Genomic DNA, 22,312 nt, shown 5'->3' with positions numbered 1-22,312 from the left:
AGGCTAAATTTGGAACCTCAAAGTCACTGGCAACCCAACTCTCTCTTATTCCATTCGAAATCTGGAAGACTTATTGGAATGAGAAGGGAAAGGGGGACGAGCTCACAGCTGGGGATTCCCATTCCAGCGACATCTGTATTATCCTCGACTTGGTCGTCTATTCCCTCAGCTCACTCTGTTAACTTCTGGACGTTTGTCACCAGACTCCGTCGTTCTCACACTTGTTTCACCTCAGCGCGATTTTCCACCTCTTGATGCCTTCTACCTCGAAGTGGACACCAAGCGCGACGTGTCGAAGCCGTCGTCCTCCAAATGACGATAAATTTCACGCGCAAAGAATCACCCAAGGGCTTCACGTTTTTGGAACGGTTAAATGGTCTGCTGCAGTCTCGACGCGACAAGAGACTCGGCCCAGTTGAAAAGACACAAAAGCTATCTGTGTAGCGCGTCCTAAGAACGCTGGACTCACTAATGCTCCAGTGGTCGTTGAACACCATCCTTCGACCCCGGTTCCCATATTTGCGCCGCCCATATGTCCCATCACTTCTCAAGCACAACTGGAAGAGCACATAGCCTTGAGGGCGTCTGCTGAAATTTGACACGCAAAAGCAAACGCATGGCACATATGGCAACACGACAATACAACGATAAATATACAAGAGCGAACATCTTTTCGACCGACCTCGTTGCGAGGACTCACCTCCACGGACACGAAGTCTCATTCCAAGAGTGTCCTCACGAAGAAAAATTGCCACCAGGAAGATACAAGTCTTGCATGAATTATCATACTACATCATAGCTTCCGAAACATACCGTAAAGTAAATATGTATCTATCGAGAGCAATAGTCCCAGTCGCAATGCCCAGAGCGATCATAACTAAACCAACAACATCGAAGATTGTAAGTAACATAAAACAAAAGCGAGGATGGACGCAACCCTTCAGCACGACCACCGCATATAGATATCTGACATGCACCCCAACATGCCTCACTTATCCTCCGATATAATCCCCTCGATGCTAAGAACATTTTTCCTTTGTCCTTCCCCACCTACCCCGCCACCGCCACCGCCACCGCTTCCACCCGCAATCGAGCTAGAACTCCCCGATCGCTGGCGTCCATGCTCGCTTTTATCCTCATCCTGACCCCTGCCATAGCCGCGACTGCTGCTCCTCAACTGTATGGTCTGATATCCCCCGCCGTTGCCCCCACCGTTCCCGTCCCCGCCCGAGCTTGCATGCTGAGAAGTCAGCGGCATGGTCAACAATGACGCTGGGCCTAACCCTCCTCCGCCCTGACTATGCCCCGCCGAGGTCTTCATCGGGGGCAACTGAATCCGATCGCCTCCCCCGCCGTACTCTCCGCCAGGACCTGCCCCTCCCCATCCACCGCCACCACTCATCGCCGGCGTACCCCACGCCGTCACTCCCTGCGCTCCTCCTCCGCCTGCACTCGTCTCGCCCTGCTGTTGCTGTACGGGCGTCGGCCCACTCATTCCAGGATGCACGCCGTGTGGGGGTCCATACGGCCCAGGCCCGTACCCATACGCAGGATGTTGCTGATGTGGATGGTAATACGACTGCACGTAACTCGGTGTTCTCCCCATACCCATATTGGGCGGCCCTCCGTGAATAGGCGGCGGTGCAGGTGACGACCCTCCGAGCGTCGTGCTTCCCGTCGTCGTCGCTGCAGTAGTGGAAGAAGATGCAGAAGCGTTGGCGTTCGCACCAGGTGCCACGGGAGAACCCGAAGTCCCCACATTCGGAGCCACCGACTGCGGCTGTGACTGGCCTTGTGAGGGTTGCTGTTGCTGTTGCTGCTGCTGTTGAGGAGGCAGAGGTGCGTACCCAGTCGATTGTTGTTGCTGTTGTTGGCCGGGTGTCGTAGATCCTTGACTAGGCGGCGGTACACCCTGCTGGTGTTGTTGACTCTGATCGTAATACCCATACCCGCCCCCATAATCGTACCTATGCATCGGCGGTGGCGGATGGACATATCCACCATGCATCTGCCCACCCATCGCATGCGGCGGCGGAGGTACGCCGTAATGCTGAGGAGGCATCCCAGGATGGCCAGCATAATGCGGGGGCGGTGGAGCGTGATGAGGATCGTACATGGGCGGAGGTGCACCCCATCCTCCGGGATACTGCATGTACCCTGGCGTATGGTGCATAGGATGTGGAGGCCCAACCCCTACTCCTACACCTGGAACGCCAGGCGGCGGCATCCCCATATGCATTGGCTGGTGTCCCGCATAAGCTTGCGGAGGACCGTAGCCTTGATGCCCAGGGTGCATTCCATACGGAGGGGGGACATACGATCCCGGCGTAGTAGGTCCTTGCATGTATCCTGGTTGGCCCATATCATACGAAGCATATCCTCGAGGATCGTAGATACCTCCAGGCGTCCCCGTAGGCGTCATGCCCATCGCTTGGGGTTGTTGTTGAGGTTGTTGCTGCTGCCCGGGCGCTGGTGTATTGCCGCTTGTCGCGCCTTCGTTAGTTTGCTGGCCCGAATTCGAATTCGCATTTGCGGTCCCATCATGCGCATGTTGTTGAGGAGGCGGTAAAGAATACAATGAAGGTGGCGGAGGCTGTAAAACACCTATCGAATACGAATCAGCTCAACAATCGGCCCGTGGTGTACAACCTCGCGACTATAAAAGCACGCTGAAACATAAAAGAAACGTCGCTCTTACCTGGTTGCGAATACGCATGCATAGGCTGCATCATACCCATATGACCTTGCATCCCTGGATACATGACTTGCTGTTGCCCATGCTGCACGAGTGGCTGTTGACCAAGCTGCTGACCGAGTGGGGGTTGCTGCTGCTGACCCTGTTGCGATGATGGTGATGGCTGCGACTGTTGGCCAGCTATCTGCGCACCAGGCGGGGGTGGAATGTTCACCTGATTCTGGTTCTGCTGTTGATTTGGCGGTTGCTGGATACCAACCATAGGACCAGGACCATTGCTTGCTCCTGTATTTGATGATGTGCTTCCAGTAACATGCGTCGCGCCAGGAGGAGGAGGTATAACTTGTCCACTACTGCCACCATTGCCAGTACCCGCATTTCCGCCCCCACCCCCTGCAGTCACATTTCCAACAACTCTCTGCGCGCCAGGAGGCGGAGGGATGACTTGAGTCGTCGAAGCTCCAGGATCTAGCTGCCCAACAGGCGGCCAAGCAGTATGAATAGCCGGGCCCACGACCACGCCGGGTCCAATCGATTGGCTCGCCGCTCCCGTAGCTACGCCGCCAGTGGCGGCAGCAGGGCCTCCCATAGGTGGAGGAGGCGGTATACTCGGAGGCGGAGGAATGGCGTTATCAGGTCCGACAGGCGGGATACTTGTATCGTGCGTGTGAATCTCTACATCGCCCCCTTCACCGCTACCACCAACATTTGATGAGGGAGGATCGTTCATTCGCATACGTTTGGGCTCCCGTTCGCCGGACTTGGCCCCGTTGCCATTCCCAGCACTCCCGTGCGTGTTCGCGTTCGAGGTGTTGGTGGCAGGGTTTCGTCGCTCGTCTTCGTCTTCATCAGCTGCCCGGGGAGGATAAAACCCAGCTTGCTGCTGTTGATATCCTCCCATCCCCCCAGCGTGAGGTGTAGCGATGTTCGTCGTACTAAGATGCGTGATTGTTCCATGCTGTAAACTGGGACTCCCGATTGGGTGCTCCAAATGGGGGTTCGGGCGCTTCCTGACACGAATGTCTTTGCGTATCCGGATTTTTATACCCTGATCTGCGAGGGAGCATGACAGCGGTGTGGACTCTATAGATTAATGGGCAAGGAAGTAGGTCAGTAACAGCAACATTAAAGCAATGGCAAGCGAGGATAGGAATGAAATAGTCTAACATCTAGGTTCATCTCGTCAAGAACCTCCAGGGGCACAGACATAGTGATGGGTCGACAAAAGTAGAGCGTAATTACTCACCCTCCATGCCCGGGAACTTCTTCGCGGTGTACACATAAAACGGGGCTGAAAAGATCGACTTGCAATGTCTCACCGTGCTCCTATATGCCACGCAATCACAGAGAACAGTCCCGGTTATTATAGTTCTACTTAGAAGGGGTGTCACAGCTTACCCAACAACTTCATATAAACTCAGCTTCAGCCTATAACTCCCCTCGGTTCGAACGCTCAAATCCGGGAACACGAAAAATCCGGCGTCTTGGTTCTGGTTCTCCGTATCCTTGAGGTGGTAGAGTGAAGATACGACAGAGCCTGTTGTACAGCGCGTGCGACCGTCCTAGTAGGTTGAACGTAGTTAATAGTAGGTCAGTGACATGTTATTAGATAGAGCAAGGAGAGAGGAAAGGAGAGGGAACAGAAAGAAGGTAAGAAGAAAATGTGTATTCACTTTCAGCCAATGCAACTCCGTATCATCATCCGGTTTCGCTAGACTCGCAAACATAAAATAATACGGATTCTGTAAAAATGAAGAAGCAAGGCCAGCGCTCCCTCCTCCTGTCCCCATTATCGTTGACGTTGATGATCCTTGCGCTGAAGTTGAGATATTTGCTGAAGATGTGGTAGGTGTAGAGGTAGATGCGGAGGAGGGGTGTGCAGTAGCCGAAGATGATATGGATGCCGTAGATGAGTGTGGTTGTGTTTGATGTGAGGAATGGTGCGATGAATGCATGTATTCGTCTTCGTGTCTGTGTAGTCCGGAAATTTGGCGGGAAAAGCCAAAAAAAGATGACCAAGGCGGGGAAAGAGCGAATGTGGAGAGGCCAAGAACCACAATTACATCCAAGAAGTAAGCCGAAAATTTGCCAAGCCACGAGGCAACAAGCGCCAGACAAGGACACCGCCACGGGAGGCAACCAATACCACGGATGGTGCCATAGGAAAGGAAGATAGACGCAAAGCACGTCAGAGAGGCGTATTTGGACAGCGGGATGTCGGCGACGACAGCAAGAACAATAAGAAGTAAAGTATGCAAAAAGGTATCCAGTTTGGCAAGGGTTCACATCGTTGCCGATAGTCCATAATGACGACAGACCAACGATCCAAGACAAGGGTTGATGTGATCGGCAGCATCCAGGTTCCAGGTTTCAGGGAGCGTACGTAGGGGAATAAACCGAAAAGAGAGATAGTCAGTGATCGATCCACAATCCATACTGATTGAAAGGAGGTGGAAGACAGAAGACAGAATAGCTGCAGAGTGTAAAAGGACTCACCGTCCGCTCATATCATGATCGTCGTCGAGCATGCCGCCCTCTGCTCCTCGTCCCCTACTATTTCGTCTGCCACCCCTTCTGCTCGTACTCCGCCGCGCGTCCGCGCGGTCATCCCCTTCGTTGCCTTCGTCGTCTTCGTCTCCCTCGTCATCGCGTTCATCGTCACTACGCAGTCCACCTCGCCCACCGGCCCCATAGGCCGCAGAAGATGTTGTCGCGTGGGAAGGAGAGGCTATATGTATAGCCTTCCTCCGCTGATGAGGCGGGATATTTGAATTTTGGGCAGGCGGCGACGAATGTTGCTGCAACTGTGTCGATTGGCTGGATTGACTAGAATATGAATGAAGTCCATGAGGTGGAGGTGGAGCTTGAAGATTCCTTCTCCGATGAGATGGATCTATAACCCTGAGCTGGACGATTGGAGGAGGGTCAATTGGTCTTCTATCGGCTGTCGTCGAGTAGATACAATGAATACGGTGAATAGTGACAATCCAGGCAAGAGATTAAACACCTTTTCCGCCGATACCACACATTCTAGCTTGTTTCGGTTCTTGCCTAACGGTTAACTCGTATTCTCTATTTGGATGTGGAAGTGCGTCGCGATCGAGCGCATGGGTGTTGCCGTAGTATGAAGAATGGGAGTTGTAGGTCGAATGAGGGTGAGATGGGTAATTGTGGTAGGTCATTGGTTGTTGCGGTTGGGTAGGGGGAAAGAACGTGGTATACGGGGGAGGATGATCGGTGTCGGCGGCAGCGTTGTAGGGCGGTGGAAGGGGCATGGGGTAGGTCAATGGCAGGCCAAGTGTCAGCGACATCGAGGAGGAGGAGGATGAAGAGTTGTGAAGGAGGATGAGAGTCAGTGCATCCGTGCGTGCGAGAAATGTGATAGACTTACAAAGTACCACCTCCTCCCACACCCATTCCAGACGCTGTGCCGCCAATACCCATAGCCGACCCGACCCCAACTCCTGGTACAGCTACACCATACCCATGTCCGTGTCCGTGTCCTTGATGTCCATGAGGATGCGCTTCCATGTCGTTCCGTGCGTCGACCTGAGAGGTATTATACCCGGGTGGCCGAGTGAGTGCGCTAGTGGTGTCGCAGAGTACCGAGCAGGGAAGAAGGAGGAGGGAAAACCAGACTTCTGGAGTCTGGTCGTGGTGGTGGTAGAACTCTGACCGTGGAACAAGCGTCGACCTTCCTGTGGGTAACACTCAAATACTCTCACGCTCACAGTCCATCACAATCACAACGTTTTCGACTTCAAAAATAAAATCGAGGTGCTGCTCCGCATTAAAGTTCTGCTCCATCCAAGCAAGACTGGCATGCGAACTTTCCAGGAACTTGGCTCTGACACAGGCCGGTTGCTCGGCTCCATCCTTGTTCCCGTTCCCATTGCCCTATTCCTCTCCCATGCTGCATGCATGTGCAACACACCGGGACAAAGCTTCAGAACAAGTTTTTCTACGCCGGTTGATGGAGTCGACTCTCCACCAGATCCCCGTCTTTACATTAAGGTCCCCTTTCCACGCTCGCCCCAAGAGTCCAATGGCATTCATCAACGTTTCGTAAGGAGTTGAAAGTTATGCTTTCGGGCCTTGTTATACATAGACGGAGAACTCATTCAGAGCGGTCAAGTCACCCCATTTCTATGTATAGTGGATCAACATGGCTTCGCATCGAGTATGTAGTCTCATACATGAACCGCAGTACGCACCGACATTTCAGCGCCGAACCCCCGTTATTCGGCTCCCAGCAGATCATCACCTTCAAGTAGCTCATCACGCCCAACATCAACCAGCGCCCGGTCAAAAACAAACTAGTTTGACTTTTGGCACATAGGCACTGGCTCTATTGGGCACTGGCGGTCCAATGGGTGGAACAGTCCAGATACTAACAATACCTCCAGGTCGCGAACCATAGCATGAGGACTCCCGGAAGTTGCCACAACCCAGCGTTATCAACCACGGCGGGGGCATAAGGTGGGGAGATATAGGTATACGGCAGTCAACGCTTGAACGTTGAACAGTGATATGTGAGCCACAGCCCTCCAGCACTTACTCCCCTTGGCCCGCGGCTCTAAGTTTAACAAGGACATGGACACTTGTACCTTTTGAGAAATTCGGTGAAGTGGGTTGATCACGAGTTCACGCGGTTAGTGTTGGTATCGAATGTGGCTCCCCCGGGCTTTGTCTTCGAGATTGACTTACGTGCTGTTGGGAGCACATACGAGGTACTAGCCACTAAGTAACAGACCAAGTAGTCCAGCATTATGAGAAATGAATATAATCGCTCTCATACAAGGTCAATGGCGTGTTGTGGACGGTATCTCGTCGCAATTGGTTGATAAACGACAGCTGGTGGTCTCGATATCTGCCTACCTCACGAGCAGTATCGCCGTCACCGTCAATTGCTTCCTTCGGTTCCAATCGGAGGGAAAGCTGCTGGCTAAGATGTCAAGCATTCACTACGTGGAGCGAGTAGTCTTCCTTCGGTATCAGGAAGTAAATGTGACTGGATAACTTGAGGCTCTCCATTAACGTCGCTGGCAGTGGTGGAGCTCGAGACGCGCCCAATGGTTCATCTCGGGACTAATATGCTGATGCCGTAGATTGTGGTTTTGCCAATGCTGAATTGAGGGAGCATGATGAAAGTAGTTTGACGAGAAAATGGTATCAGGATGTGATGAATTCGACTTACAGTTCCCCTTTAGCTCTCCGCATTCCCTTCCCTACCCCCCCTCCTTCACGAAACTCATTGTGGAGGTGAAATCCAACGCCCCTTTGCCCCTGAATATAAATTTCCCAGGCGGAGTGCCCGCGGCCCGTGAATCCTCCAGCATGGAAACCAACATCGCAACGTGGCTTTCATTCCATGATGCTGCAATGCTCGGTAACAATTATGGGCACGCGCCACAGAGGCCGGCAGTGGGGAAGAAGACAACTGAGACTTGGAGGGCGTGTTCTTATCACCGTGACTGCGGTGAGCACTGGAATTGTGCCGGATCCATGTCGGTGTTGGGCTGGCAGGACGACGAGATTCAGTATATAATACGAGGTGGGTGTCCGATGTCGCTCTAGACGTGCCTGGGTTGTAACTAACGGAGTCATTAACCCCGTAGCGCTGTAGGAAACCCGGTCTCTCGCATTGGTTTCCTCCAAAACCACTCCATTCGCTCTCCTTGAGCCCACTGAGGAGCAACAGTGCGGGCACCAAGGCACGCACCGATCCTACTACATACTGGCAGTAGCGAACGAGAGGTGACAGCTAGCTGTCACTCTGGCATAAGTTGTAAAGGTGGGTATTCACATTCACAACTCAAAACACTAGATCCTAACGTCAAGGCCGAGTCGACAGGTTTCAATTTCAATCATAAAACTACGGAAGGGTCATTAGATCGAAGGACCCTTTTGTGTCTCTCCAAACAGCTTTTTTGCTATTCTGCATTCCCGGCGCAGGAGCGTCCGACTTTTCGTTCTTTCCCGGCGACTGGATCGTCCTTTCGTAGCCCAGTCTACTCGCGGGATGTCACCGTCTCTTCCCCCTCGCGCACCAGGCCGCTTCAGAAAGTTCTTACGGTATACCAAGCTCAAGCTTTTGGTAAGCACTTTCGCTACCTCGTGTACACGCAATACATCTAATTCGCAATACGAGTATGCACGCATTACAGCAACGCCATGCATCACTCTCTTTTCCATACTGTCCCTCGTCACATCCATTGTCCTCATCGTACTGCAAGGCATCACCTTCCGCGATAACACCATGGCCGTTACACTCACTTCTGCTATGCTCGCTGCGGGACGGGTTGATGGATTCCCCGTGTACGACGGGAAATCGCTCGAAATATGCACTGTCTCCAATGGCACCACAACGTGTTCGGTCGTACCTGCCATCAAAGACCCCGAGGAAGCACTGGAAAACAAGCTCTTCGGCGGTTTGAACGCAACTGAGCTTAACAAAGCGCTGGACGGGTTGATATCTTCGAGCCAGTCTCAGGTGCGTTGCTGTCCTCACGTTTAGTGGGTAACTAACATTGCTCATGCGTGCCCAGTTCTCAAAGAGGAGCGGCTTAGACATATCACCTGTGTTTGATCAGAATCGCTTGAACGGTGTCCGTGTAGGAGAAACGGTCCTATCGCTGAAGTGTGTGGAGTCCTTTGTATGGATAAACGATACGTGAGTACTTCGCCCTCGTTCCTGCCACCCCCGCTTCACGCGTTCAACGCTTCCTTTAGCCTCAAAGATGCGAAGCGTGAAGATCTGGTCACTCTGGCCTTTCACGCTTGGGTTTTTGTGATGATGGTATTGACGGTGAGTCACTGTCGTTAACACGCTTGCCGCATGTCTATTCAATACAAGATCTATTCTCAGGTTGTCAACGAGTCAATCCCCCATCTGTATGTCTTCCTATTTGATAATGGACCAACGTCGTTGACTTTCTGATCGTTACCAAGTGTTGCGTCGTTGGCCGCATGCATTTTGGGTACCGCTTGGGCAGGGGCCCGAATCCAGACGGCCAAAAGCTGGCACTGGATGTACCGCCGCTACATCATGCTTGGTTCCTGTGATGGCACGGACTTGCTGGGTGATTGGTTCAAGCTGCGAGCGAGACCTGCTGTCAGTTTCCTCTATTTCCATTTCCACCTTACTCCACGCAGGCTGACACGTTGAGGTAGATCCCTATTGTGTTTATAAACGCGCTCTCCACATTTGCTTTTTTGTATTTGTCCATCAGCATATACAAGGTGCGTTCTCAGCCAGTAGACCTGGCGACAACTAAATCCAGGCCCGCAGACTTATTCTAAGCGGACGATCGCCCGGGCTGGCGCGTCAAAAGAGGTTCAGCGTATCTACAAGGTGAGCGTCTCTGATGTCTATCACTGATCCCGGAGATCTAAATGATCCATGAACGTCTAGTTCGCTCTGTTATTCTCTGCCAGTTTGAATTTGGCGGCATTCTTCAACGTGGTGTCGGCTTCGATATGGATCGACAAGGTCTCCAGCAGCGCATTGAGGGGTGTTGCTGACCATATCCAAGTTTATCAAGCACTCTTCATCGTGTCTCTCCTGGTGCGTCGTCTACACGCAACGCTAAGCTCCATCTGATGATCATCTATCTGTAGCTAGAGTTGCCTTGGTTGATTTCCGTGAGTCCGCGTCCGAGTCTCGGCCCAGAGTCCATCGCTAATCAATGATGTCTGGTGGCTACTAGGGATGGATGTCTGTTCGCAAGGAGTCGAGACTCCTTTTCGTCTTTTTCATGGGTGTTGGCATCGTCCCATTCGCGATCGCAACTGTCATGTTCACTAGCGAGGTGTACGGGTTCATCTTCCACACCTGGACGTTCTTCGCAACCGTTACAATCACGTCCTACGCGTTCAGCATCACTACGCTATTCATTGGAGCGTTCTGTAGGACGCAGTTCGGCAAAGGCCTCGCCCATTTCCGTGAGTCCATCTCTCTTTAGCGCTGTTTTTCGGAGGTTAATGTATTTTGCGGTGCAGTGCAAGTCGAACAGGCGCTAGAGCAGCTCGACTTCACGCCGGTGTATCTTTCGAAGGATCTAGAGGCCAGGTCGACTGATGATAGGTTCTCCTTTTCTGGAGCTATGCCATTCCCCGACACGGATACGAAGCGCATACGCGCGGTTCCCTCACTTTCTATGATGTGGAACAACGACGCGAGAAGCGAGAAAAGTGCTTCAGGCGCTGAGTCCATCTTCACTGTCCCGGGCAGTCGACGGGGGTCGTCCCAAACCGTCCTCGATCTACGCGAACTACCGAGACATCCTAGCTACGCGTCGTCAACCTCCAGGCGGGCGCCCACTCTTTCCACTAGGCATGAGTCTGTCGCCAGCTCGATCCTTGAGGTGTCCGAGAAACCGCCCACGCTCGCTCCAATATCTCCCCTGTCGAGTTTCCATGACACTAAATCCGTCAGGCGAGGGCCGTCGAACTTATCCCAGCAAGTCACCGCTTCGAGTTATAGCAAGGCAGGCCCGGCGCGTCCCCCCGGACTGGGGTTACCAGTCAGTCCTGCACAGGCAGTGCGACCCGCTCTCTCCAGGCGATCGGCAGCACCTGTTAGACCACTCCCCTCCTCGTTTAGCCCTGAACCCCAGATGCCGTTACCCCCGCTCCCTTCTCCGCCTTCGTCTCAGCAGGGCTGATTCTTACGTTCTTTTCGTGTGCCTTATTTATCTTTGCCATTGTACGTATGTACGGAATTGGCGAGGGAATATCGAGAGTATTGAGATTTGCTGTCCCTCTGTAATTTATACACCACTCTGTAATATTAGTATATGGTTATTTTGCTGATGGTATCCGTTACATCGCTATGTTTGTCCGTACGCTACAACTAATGGATGCAAGGGCCTACCGGGTCCGCCTCTCTCACATAGTAACCCATCCGACAAGAAAAGGAATCAAGACATGACTACCATTACAAACATCTCCTATAGGTACAGCGTTGCGATACTACAGACTTAGAGTACATATCTCCACCCCATACATGGTAAATAGTTCATAAATTAGCTCTCACATTATTATCCCAGTTTTCCCTCCACCAAGAATCCACAGCTTCGTCCGCATCGTAGCCAAACTGTTCGTCGTTCTTCCGCTTATCAGCCCACATATTCGCGTTCCCCTCCTGCTCTCCCATCCGCGCGATCTCGCCCTCATACTCCTTCAACGCCTCCGCCATGGCCACCTTCATGGATGCGTCCCGCGCCCTTTGTGCAGGCCCGTCGTGGAAGTGGAATGTGTCCCGATTGCGCAGGGTCGCCTGTTGCGTGGCGGTAGTGCGTGGGTGGCGGATGCTCTGGTACGCGCGCGAGAGGGCACCTATTTCTGATTTGCACGATATGCGGGAGAAGAGGTTGCCTAGAACGGCTGCGTCCTCGATCTATATCGCGTTCGATGCGCCTGAGCCACCACGTCAAGGGGAGGAAGTGTGGAGAGGGTTACTTACGGCCATGGCAGCGCCCTGCGCACGATAGGGCTGCGTAGATAAAGGTGCTAAGACCGACGAACCAGGGAACGGATACGGAGAAATTACGCACAAGCATCGGATGGGCAGCGTCTCCCAAGAGAACGACTCGGCCACTTGGATCCACCCAAGTGTCTAGCGGAGCATGCGCCATGACTTTGCCGTTCAACGTCGATTTCGCTAACGTCATCAACTTCTGTATCCTTCGATGTCCAAACGCCATATAAACCCCCGGGAGTCGATGTTACAAATATAGACCCACCTGATTTCCCAATTCCCGAAATCCTTCTTCATATCCTCCACATCACCTTGCTTCGTCCACGATTCGACGGACCCGTTATCCGGATGTATCATGACAACATTGTATTCTTTCTGGGAACGCTGAAGGGTCCTCAGGGCTCAGCCTCTATCGAGACAAAGGCAAAGCCAAGTTAATGCGCAGGGACTCACCACGCAGTAAGCCACGACGTGCCTGTCGGGGCCCATCCAGCAATGCACCTTTGGCGTATCAACCAACGTTCTTAGATCGGGGTCCCTTTGCATATCCTCCACAGATACAATGAAACGATACGCCGCATCCCCAGTTGGGATCGGGGGGCCCACTGTGGGCGCGACGAAATCACGGATGCAGCTTTTGATCCCGTCAGCGCCTATTAGGGCCCGGTCTGCTCGTCGAGATGTTAGTCCCTACCTGCCAAATTTGGCTCCCACGGTTGGACCAAACCTGGCCCAAACCTACTCCAAACCGACAGTTTGGTCTGCTGTACCAGGGGGTTTGCGGGTGGGTTAGGACCTTCCTGTCACATTATTATGTCAGCGTTAATATACCTGGTGGCACCTTGTATCAACTGCATTATCTATTCCCTCCAATAAACAGTACTACAGCTTGTGGTGTTTATTTATTAATGAATGTTAGTGGTGAGATAGCAGGACGAAGAAGTGAAAAAAGGACAATCCGTGGCTCGAACCCGCAACCTTTCCGTGCTAAAAAGTAGTACTCAAGCGCGCAAACCGCTAAACCAACGTACCACATGTTAAACTCTTTTGGACTAGTATATCACCTACTGAGCCGGGATACTTCAGGTCGCCGACAAGAAATACAAGAAATACCGAAAGCAGAAGTTTGCATGTATTTACTTTGTATCTATTGCCGCTTTCCCACCATGATGTCTGTGACTTATTTGTGACGATTCCCAAGCGCCCTGAGCAGACTCCAGCGCTAGGTTTTGTCAAGTTCAATCTCCGCCAACCCCAGGCCCGAGGGACTGACATCTCGACGAGCAGACCGGGCCCTTACGAGGTCGGCCACGAGGGTTGCACCGGAGGACAGGAGCACCGCTGGGGATGCCGAGGACGCGTCGAGCGCCACAACACGCTGGCCAAGATGCAGGTCCATGTACGGCTTCGCCGCGGCGTACAGCATCTCGTGGAGGTCTGCTCGCTGGATTTATTTAGCGTCAGCCATCGTCAGGTTTTAGGTTGGGGATGTGAAGACGTGCTTACGTGGATATGGTAATACGGAGCCCCGTGTTCGCGCTCCATCTTGCCACCGAAGACAGCGAACCCGACCTGCTCGCCGCTGTTATCTAATCCGGGGTTAGGCCGATAAGACGAGGGCTGCAGCGGGGACGCATACGTACAACTGCAGAAAGCCAGCGTCGTAGGCTTTACGGCGACTCTTTCGAGCAGTGGTGAGAGGCCCCAGCGAACGAGCAAGCGAGAGACATCTAGATGTATCCCGAATGTGAGTACGGCTCACCAGCGATGTGGGCTGAACTTACTGGGCGTGAGTTGAATCCCTGCCCCAACCTCTCGAAGGGCAGACGCGGCTTCAACGACGGTGACGTGATGGCCGGCTCGTCCTAGGCAATATGCCGCTGCTAACCCGCCTATTCCACACCCGACAATGACCACTCGTAGCTGGACCCGGCTTGATGATGCCATGGATGAGGGAGGGGATGATGGAAGAAGTTCTGTATGAATTAGATGTCCACCAGAAACACGATGATTATATACTAGCAATCACTGGTGCTACGGTTCCTGGTGAATCCGAGAATAAGATGCTGAACAAGCCAAAAACAAATGGGGCTAGCCTTGATGAATGTGCTGCATTCGACCTAACAGAACATAAGGCCAGGCGGGGTGGAGAGGTATGGCGAATAAAGGCAGGGGCACGACGGGTGTATTTCGCACTCGTACACCGTACCTGGCCACCGACCGGGACCGGGACCAGAAGGTAAGCAGGTGACAAGGCGTTCAAGACCGTACGCATACCGCAAGTTCTGATGCTTCTCACCTCCCTGGCGTTTGGCTTGTGGATCGGGACGAGGCTGAACGTCCTCGTCTAAATAGAGCCCCAAATAGGCACGAAGCGGAGGAAGACAGATGATGGCCCAATCACAAGGTGGTTTTGGTATCTTGTCCAGGGCGTGCACATGGCTCAGTGGGAGAGTTTATCGCAGGTGTTGCCACAGAAGGCAACAAAGTGCACACGAGGCAACAGTTAAGGTCCAAATGATGATGAATACTGGCTTACATAGATAAATGACAAGGGCACCGGTCGATATTCGCTTCGAATCGGTAATCTTGGCTCGATAGGAGTCAAGTGTAAGCTAGAGTGGTATACATCGTCCCATTATGCAAGGTGGTAGGTATGGATTTGATAAAATCAAACAGCACTGTGGACAGTCAGAGAAGGTGGATTTCAAGACAATCGCAGACGGTGGAAGGCTCACTTACATTTGAAAACACTGCAAAAACACATTCTGGATAAAAACACATTGTGGGGAGCATCGTCGTTATGATAGCGACACTTTTGCAAGCTTACGGCTCGCTACATCCATTTCATGATCAGCGTCGAAATCGAGATCCGGCAAACATAGCTGTGCGAGCCCGAGATCGTGCAAGCGCGTCATGCGCACGAGCATGCTTAGGTATGCCTCCAAGTTGCCAGGGGACTTGCTGGCGCTGGGGTCCGGGGTATTGAGGAGTTCCCAGCTGGCATCGTCCATGTCGTCGCTCATGCGCCCCCAGGTGGACGTGATGGCATTGGGGTAGCTGAGCGACGCGGCAATGAAGCACAGCGGAGAGCCTGCCGCGAGCATCGATATTCAAGATCAACGGTCACGGAGAGGGGGAGAAGGGGGATGCAACGCACATAGACCGCTGATTTTCTGTTCTTTCGCGAGATGCGGGGATGCACCTTGATTCTCCCCCATGAGTGGAGGGAGCGTATCGCCCAGCCGATACAGGCGCTGACACGACGGACAGATCCTGCTCGTTGCGCGGCTCTTGTTGTACCAGAGCATCTGCAGGAATCTGTTAGGCACGCCCGGGTACAACACAGCACATACCAAAGCAAGGTCATCTGGCAGTACTGTCATCAGCATCTGCAACACCTCTTCCTGCGCAAACTCAGCGCATAGGGGGTCGTCCAAAGCAGGTTGTTGGGCGAAGTACGACGACGTCAGGAACGCGCGCGTGTCCCGCACGCGGGGACCATTGCCCGGGTCGTAGATATAGGGCTGTTTGAGGGCGATAGCCTGCCGTTCTCCGTGCTCATGGTCGTGACGAATTGAGGGGACGTCCCGTATTGGGCCAGGGCAGTCGTCCAAAGCCTCAAAGACAGCTAAAGTGGTGAATGCAGTCCCATTTGCTGCGAAATCTGCCCCTGCGAGAGGCGGCGTGACAACCTGCTGTGGTGATGGTGAGGAGGGCGCGCTGGTGTCATTCCCATCCTTGAGCGAGGGCGTGCGCGGCTTGCTTTCCTTCGGTGGCCTCTGTGGTTTCGAGCGTGATTTGCGCTGCTTCTTCGAGTTGCTTGGCCCTGGCATGACTCTGGCGAGGATGGACGCAGTGACAACGGTCGACGCGTAAAGAAGTGGCAGTCACAAATAGTCACGTGTGCGTTACTCAACGCGCCCCGCCCATGTCAGTCTCATCAGTTGTTCGGCGGCACCTACTCATATTCATCATGACTGCGACTGTCCCACCCACAGCCCACAACCCTCATGTTGAGTCCACCAATAATCTCTAGTATTAATTCTGCTCAACGATACAATTCATTCTAGGTCTACCAGTCGTACGATTCATACGACTAACGTGGCAGCGGCCCGACATCTTATCGACGAGGAAATCGCCCTTCACGAAGCTGCAATTCGCATTCTGAAAACTCGGCAGAATACCCATAGCGAAATTGCAGTACTCCCCTCTGAAATCCTTGCACTTGTCTTTCTCGAAATGAAGAACAGCGCCTCAAAAGGCCGGAAGTTGGATGAATGTCGCCGCAGTGTGTCGTGGGTGGCGGGATGTCGCACTTGCATCGCCTCAATTATGGTGTTCGTTTGGCCTTGCTGACCCAGATCGCGCCTTGGTACTGCTCAAACGATCTCGGCCTGCACCTCTCCACATTAGCTGCGGGAGCACCCCCTTCATCATCACAGAAGAAAACGAAGGTATGACCAAATCAGTCATGGCTGAGCTCCATAGAATACAAGAACTCGATCTCTTCGCCTTCATGGCCGATTGTATTCTCCTGATTCTGAATATGCATGGGACCGCGGGGGCGCCTTTGCTGCAGCGCCTTCGACTGAAGTCATTCCCATCACCCATCGCCACCTCGATGCCACCCGATATCTTGCGTCGGGAGATACCTTGTCTTCATCGCCTAGAACTCGAGGACATGAACTTTTCTCCTGCGCTACCTCCTTTCCCTCACCTCAGATATCTGAGCATTTCGCTCAGCACCTCTACCATCACCCCTTCATCCTTGCTCACTTCCATCCAGTATGCGCCAAACTTGAGACAGATCCATATCTCTGGCATGGCCAACGACCGTGACTCGGCCCCCACGACAGCACGCGTTCGTCTCCCCCACCTTGTGTCTATCTCCATCACATCCAACGACATGACATTGAATCCTCCGCCATCTTCGCCAGCCTTGAGTATCCCCCAGTGCCACCGTAGCATTCACGAGCAGACGGGCCCCATGATAATGCCAGATCTATCCAATTCCAATCTAATTTCAATTCTTCGTCACATCATCGTACCAGGTGCCGCATTGATTCAGAGAGTCGAACTAAGCACCAAGGATCCTGGCCAATTCCAGTTATCTACGTGGGGCCCAGGACCTCAGAGCCCCCCTTCGCTCGTCATCTCCCTAGCACTGGCTTTTGACGATCATTATCCCCTAGTCCGCTCGATACTATGCCACTATGCCAGGCGTTACCCCTCGAAAATCCTTGCCTTGGAAATCCAAGATTTCTCCCTGCCGTTGCACCCAGACTGGGAGAGCATTTTCAACCGCTGCAACGAGGTGGCTCGCCTGCGCTTTAGCCACGTCCGATCTGACCGAGTCGCCTTTCCCGAGATTGCAAGAGATTCACCTGGTGTCGTGCACCCATCCAGATCTATCTTTGGACATTTTTGTCGAGCGACAAAAACAGCTTGGAGTGGGAGTCCGGGCCGTGATCATCAAGATGTGCTCTGTCACTGAAGACACGATCGAGAATCTCAGCAAATACACAAAAGTCGACTGGGATGGCACGGAGTCGGTCTCGGAGGATGAGGAAGAGAAGGAGGGGGACTCTGAAGATGAATACGACTTTGAGTGTGGATTTGGAGCAGTCTGAGATTTGAGCGGAATCCCGGTCCCATTGGCTTTCTACCCACCAATGACCACTACCGTATCACACTCTCGAGTTTACTAGATTGTGCACATTTTATTATCGTCTTCTAACCCGCACCAAATGCTACGCCTCAGTTCCCTTACAACGTTGCAGCAAATTTGTACCTTTCACCATACATATTCCATTGTACGGCGTCGAACGGCGTACAAATTGTGCTAACTTACGAAACAGTGAACGCTCACAGCGGCCGTTGCAGTTTCACCCATCACTCCAATATGTGCTTACGGCGCGCTGACGACACGCTCAGCGCTGACCAGCGTCCCTCGATTCCGCGCGCATCTCGCCTTGGCAGATCCCCCCCCCCCCCACTGAATACTACCTACGCACTGAGATCTGAGAACGCGCCCAGTGCTAGGCTAGTGGATATATCCAAGGCGCTCATTCAATCTATTCAATCTGGTGCACGCAGCGTACGTGTCCCTTCCACCTTCCACGGGCGCGCTGATCATGACGCGCCGGTGAAGGCCGCAAGCTCCGATCCAGGCAAGCCGCAAGCGAGTCTGTTCGGCGTGTTCCTCGAGTTTAAGTACCCCAGGCTCCAGTAGCATATGCCATATGGTTCTGGTATAAATATAAAAGGGCCCGTCATCGCGCGCCTCGTTCGCTGAGAATCCCCCAAGCGCCGCACTATCGCACTAGCGGATCACTAGTCGCTATTCGCCATTCATCATTCGTCAGCAGCGTCCCCGTCCTTGAACGTTTGAACCATCAGCACGTCAGCACTTCAGCACTTCAACACGTCAGCGCTTCACCACCGCAAGCCCCGCGTCCAATCCACCATGTCACTCGCCCCGCCCGTCGCCGCCTGGGTCCAAAACGCGCTGTCAGAGATCCTCAACGCGACGATGCAGCCGGCCTTCGACCGCGCCTTCGACGCGTGCTTCGCCGCAGACGCCGCCGTCGTGCGCAACGGCGCGCCCGTCCCCCGCGACGCCTACAAAACGGCGCTGCAGGACATCAAGTTCCCGCAGCAGACGGCCGCGGTGCAGTTCCCCGGGGCGGTCAGCGCGAGAGAGGGGCCGGGGCGTGGGCCGCTGGAGGTATGTGTTACATATAATGTGTAATGTGTAATGTGTATGGCGAGGTGGTTTCTTGGGAGTGCAGTGAAGCGGGGGGGTGTTGTGGGGATTGTGGGTGGGGATTGTGATTGTGATTGTGGAGGCTGACGTGGTACCCCTACTTATTCAAAGACAGGGATCGTCGGGGGCTTCTTCGAGGCGCAGCTTCGACAAGGCGAGCCCGGCGGACGCCCGTGGCAGCTGAACATCCTCACCACCTCCTTCATCGCCAAGTGAGTATATATACATACTTCAATATCCACCATATCCACCATATGCTCTCAGATCTCAGGCTCCGGGCTGACATTCAAGTTGGTTCCTCTTTCCACAGCGTTGACAGCGACGCGTCCGTCGTGCCCGATCCTCCCATCACCGACTTCGATGCTCGCAGGATCTCTAAATTCACTATCGTCGACCGTGTTAGAGTGATTCCATTCTGAACAGCTAGACGATTCGCAGCCTTCTGTAGTAGTACCCAATACAGTACCAAACCCCTTGTCTTGCGTCATACGCTTGCTACTCGGATTGTCCTTGAACCGGCGCAGGTAAATGATACAATTGATTTAATCCCGTTCATAGAGTACTAGTAATACATTTGGTTATCATAGGCCAGAGCCCCGCCCCCTCGTGCAACGCGTGTTGAGTGATGTCGGCGAGACGCGAAGGTATTCAAGCCTCCAACACCCTCCCCGCCCCGTCCTGCTCATTCTTATTCCTATCCGCAACACTCCGTGCTGTCGGTGCAACGGTAACAGATTCAGGCAGGCGCCCCAGACGTCTGTGTTCTTCTGCGCAAAACAAGAATATTCAGCAGTGCATCAAGGCTCGGTCAGGCTCAGTACTAGTACTCAGTACTCAGTCCGCGTACCTTTCGATGTCGGTTCGTCGGAATGATCTTTCAGAATGGCCTTGGCCACAGGACCTAGGTCGGAGCCGGCGAATAGGACTCTGTTGCCAGCGTCGTTCTCGTTCTTGTCGGCTACGCTTTGGGCGATAGCAGCGACGGAGCCGGCTTCGGGGCGATGCCCGATACGCAGGTGTTCCTCGGATACGACTTCGGCAGCAATGTCTATGGCGAAGATGAAATGAATTCGATGGGGGAACAAGAGTGACCACTGAGTACTCACCTTTAGTCATTGGCTCGCTACCGTGCTCGTCTAGGATTGCTCTTGTTTCGGCTGGTAGCGACCTCACATCCTTACTTGACTCAAGACTCAGAATGATAGTCATAAATCACCGTAGTGACAACTCACGCGCCCTGCTCCGGCGACTCAGGCGGACTTCCTGACGAATTTGACTTGCTGCTGCCGCTTCTCTGCGATCTAGCCAGAGGTGAGGTTTCATCGGCAAATCAAGGAACGTTGAGAGCGCTTACGCGATGCGAGCAGCGTCTTTCAGTGCCTCTTGCGCGAGGACTTCCCTAGGCGGCTTGGGGACGCCTTCCAGGCCCTTGGGGTGTTTGGAAGCAGCGGCTTGGGCATCGGCGGCAAGCGAGCCGGGCGGCGGCCGATAGCCCAGTGCTTTGTGTTCCGCAGACATGAGTCTCCGTGCTTCCTCTGCCAACAGTGGTTTGGGTTTACTTTGTATGTATATATATATATTCCTTCAGTCAAAAGGAGACGTACCTACGCCGATGGCATCCAGGTTGATGCCAGAGGTGCTTGCGTCCGTTTCGGGTGAACCTGGGTGTGAGCGCTGTGCAGCTATCCTGGCTGCATCTTCGAGCGCGGCTCTGCGAAGGGTCTCTTCGTCGATGTGAAGGGTATTGGATTCGGGATTCGGGTGTTTAGAAGCGGCGGCTTGCGCTGCTGATGCGAGAGAGCCGTGAGGTGGGCGGTATCCGAGAGCTTTATGCTCTTCCGACATAATCCTTCGGGCCTCGGCTGTTACGAAGTTAGAGCGCGTTCACAAGGTAGGCATGGATCGGATTACGGATCACGAACCCAAGCCAATGTCCTTCAAGTCTATTCCTCTGTCGGCCCTAAGTGCGCCGAGATAATAGTCAGGCTCCTGCAGAAAACCCGATCAAGTGCGCAAGGCAACTCACGCAATACGCGAGGCGTCTTCGATATTATGGGTCAGCATTTTGCTGATGAAAGATGTGAGGTCGTAGTGGTGGTGGTGGGTGATTGGAATTGGAAGGGGATGTGGGATTGCGGTGGCGAGGAAGGGTTATATATGCTGGGAGCCGCGTCATGGGTGCTGTAAAGAAAGTGGAGCTCGACGTCGCCTGTGGTTGATTTGGAGCTGTTCGAGCAATTGAGTAAATCATTACCCGGCTGTTGCCATCCCTCCATTGCTGATATGTGATAGCACTGGATACAATCACATACTGAGAAGCACCGCAGTTCGGCCTGGAACGTAGCGAAAACATACGCGACATCTCTGCGAGAGCCATCGTCGAATCTCAAGAAAGCTTGATGCGTTTGGACTTTGGGGCCAGGACAGGGGCCTGCGAGGTACTCAGGGGATATTTTGCTTCCGAGTCGCGCGACTTGAAAGTTACGAGAACTGGTGCTGAGAGTGAGATAGTGAGAGTGAGATGGACGCCAAGACGCCAACGCTCCGGAAACTCTATTCTCGCTCCGTTGGTCGTCCGACATAGTTTCTGTGTGTGATGGGAAGATGCGTAAGCCAGGCCAGAGTGCTCTAGTTGTAGTTGTCTCGAGTTCGCATTTCTGGTTGCTTCATCGCCATGCCATGTTCCCGTATGTGCCGCTACCTGGAATGTGAGCCTAGACGTCCGACGGTCCACTCACGACTGTCTCCGCGCGGCGCGATGTGGCGAGGCTGAAGGACTTCCATCTGTACATACTATTTTCCACCTTCGCAGTCGCTTTAGACGCGCCCAAACAAGCACGGCCACTTACAACAGCCGGGCACTTCAAACAGCCTTATTCGGAACCGAAGTTGGTTTTGTTCGGTGATTATATGCCAACTCATAGCATAAGTATAGTATCGGAATCGAGGTTATTTTACTCAGAAGGTGGAGTCGCGAAGCCCACAACGATAGCAGAAGTCGATTCAGTGACCCCCATTCACTTCGCCGATAAGCTGTGGACGTACCCCTTGGTTCCAACATCGAATCCAATGGTGACTGTCCTCAGCAAACTTGAAGGTTGCTGACTGAGTCACGCGTTACGCGTCACAACAGCATTGATCGATGATGGGGACTCTGCGGCTAATTTTGTACTCCCATGGGTAAATGTTGCTGCTTGTATTTCCAACATTGACAGAATCTCTTATCGGCGACGAGGAACATGGGGCACCTTATCAGGCCGTACCGCATGCACTCCACCCCTTTCCCTGACACAAACGGCCGAAGGGCGCGTATAAGTATAGTAGAATCGGGGTCGCGGCTGGGCTCATTCCTAGCCCACGACACACT

At 53.3% G+C, this 22,312-nt stretch overlaps 8 protein-coding genes across 8 annotated transcripts; 3 read left to right on the top strand and 5 right to left on the bottom strand.

Moving 5' to 3' along the window:
- Positions 1-988: 988 nt before the first annotated feature.
- Positions 989-4,856, bottom strand: PC9H_011588 (uncharacterized protein; the record flags this gene model as incomplete). Its single annotated transcript, XM_036781071.1, has 7 exons — positions 989-2,604; positions 2,699-3,778; positions 3,942-4,021; positions 4,094-4,257; positions 4,369-4,437; positions 4,496-4,666; positions 4,842-4,856. The coding sequence occupies 7 exons, from the start codon at positions 4,854-4,856 to the stop codon at positions 989-991; spliced, it is 3,195 nt and encodes a 1,064-aa protein (XP_036626926.1).
- Positions 4,857-5,187: 331 nt separating this feature from the next.
- Positions 5,188-6,006, bottom strand: PC9H_011587 (uncharacterized protein; the record flags this gene model as incomplete). The annotated part of the gene is made up of 2 exons (XM_036781070.1): positions 5,188-5,639; positions 5,703-6,006. 2 exons carry the CDS (start codon positions 6,004-6,006, stop codon positions 5,188-5,190), a joined length of 756 nt encoding a protein of 251 aa, XP_036626925.1.
- A 2,948-nt stretch (positions 6,007-8,954) lies between these two features.
- On the top strand, positions 8,955-11,361 carry PC9H_011586 (uncharacterized protein; the record flags this gene model as incomplete). Its single annotated transcript, XM_036781069.1, has 11 exons — positions 8,955-9,188; positions 9,244-9,368; positions 9,428-9,503; positions 9,564-9,589; positions 9,647-9,809; positions 9,869-9,937; positions 9,987-10,049; positions 10,110-10,262; positions 10,316-10,339; positions 10,405-10,639; positions 10,697-11,361. The coding sequence occupies 11 exons, from the start codon at positions 8,955-8,957 to the stop codon at positions 11,359-11,361; spliced, it is 1,833 nt and encodes a 610-aa protein (XP_036626924.1).
- A 353-nt stretch (positions 11,362-11,714) lies between these two features.
- On the bottom strand, positions 11,715-14,123 carry PC9H_011585 (uncharacterized protein; the record flags this gene model as incomplete). Its single annotated transcript, XM_036781068.1, has 9 exons — positions 11,715-12,095; positions 12,162-12,191; positions 12,253-12,382; positions 12,442-12,560; positions 12,630-12,844; positions 13,458-13,620; positions 13,683-13,765; positions 13,820-13,906; positions 13,961-14,123. 9 exons carry the CDS (start codon positions 14,121-14,123, stop codon positions 11,715-11,717), a joined length of 1,371 nt encoding a protein of 456 aa, XP_036626923.1.
- Positions 14,124-14,977: 854 nt separating this feature from the next.
- On the bottom strand, positions 14,978-16,012 carry PC9H_011584 (uncharacterized protein; the record flags this gene model as incomplete). The annotated part of the gene is made up of 3 exons (XM_036781067.1): positions 14,978-15,270; positions 15,337-15,487; positions 15,533-16,012. 3 exons carry the CDS (start codon positions 16,010-16,012, stop codon positions 14,978-14,980), a joined length of 924 nt encoding a protein of 307 aa, XP_036626922.1.
- Positions 16,013-16,650: 638 nt separating this feature from the next.
- Positions 16,651-17,809, top strand: PC9H_011583 (uncharacterized protein; the record flags this gene model as incomplete). The annotated part of the gene is made up of 2 exons (XM_036781066.1): positions 16,651-17,571; positions 17,624-17,809. 2 exons carry the CDS (start codon positions 16,651-16,653, stop codon positions 17,807-17,809), a joined length of 1,107 nt encoding a protein of 368 aa, XP_036626921.1.
- Positions 17,810-18,645: 836 nt separating this feature from the next.
- On the top strand, positions 18,646-19,364 carry PC9H_011582 (uncharacterized protein; the record flags this gene model as incomplete). The annotated part of the gene is made up of 3 exons (XM_036781065.1): positions 18,646-18,906; positions 19,057-19,157; positions 19,256-19,364. The coding sequence occupies 3 exons, from the start codon at positions 18,646-18,648 to the stop codon at positions 19,362-19,364; spliced, it is 471 nt and encodes a 156-aa protein (XP_036626920.1).
- A 229-nt stretch (positions 19,365-19,593) lies between these two features.
- Positions 19,594-21,009, bottom strand: PC9H_011581 (uncharacterized protein; the record flags this gene model as incomplete). The annotated part of the gene is made up of 8 exons (XM_036781064.1): positions 19,594-19,712; positions 19,793-19,993; positions 20,052-20,137; positions 20,178-20,246; positions 20,300-20,480; positions 20,550-20,807; positions 20,868-20,905; positions 20,972-21,009. 8 exons carry the CDS (start codon positions 21,007-21,009, stop codon positions 19,594-19,596), a joined length of 990 nt encoding a protein of 329 aa, XP_036626919.1.
- Between the last annotated feature and the right edge of the window lie 1,303 nt (positions 21,010-22,312).

The sequence above is a fragment of the Pleurotus ostreatus genome, assembly GCF_014466165.1.
Source record: "Pleurotus ostreatus strain PC9 chromosome Unknown scaffold_9, whole genome shotgun sequence".
Classification (NCBI taxonomy): Eukaryota; Fungi; Basidiomycota; class Agaricomycetes; order Agaricales; family Pleurotaceae; genus Pleurotus; species Pleurotus ostreatus.
This window is presented reverse-complemented; position numbering and strand designations above follow the sequence as displayed.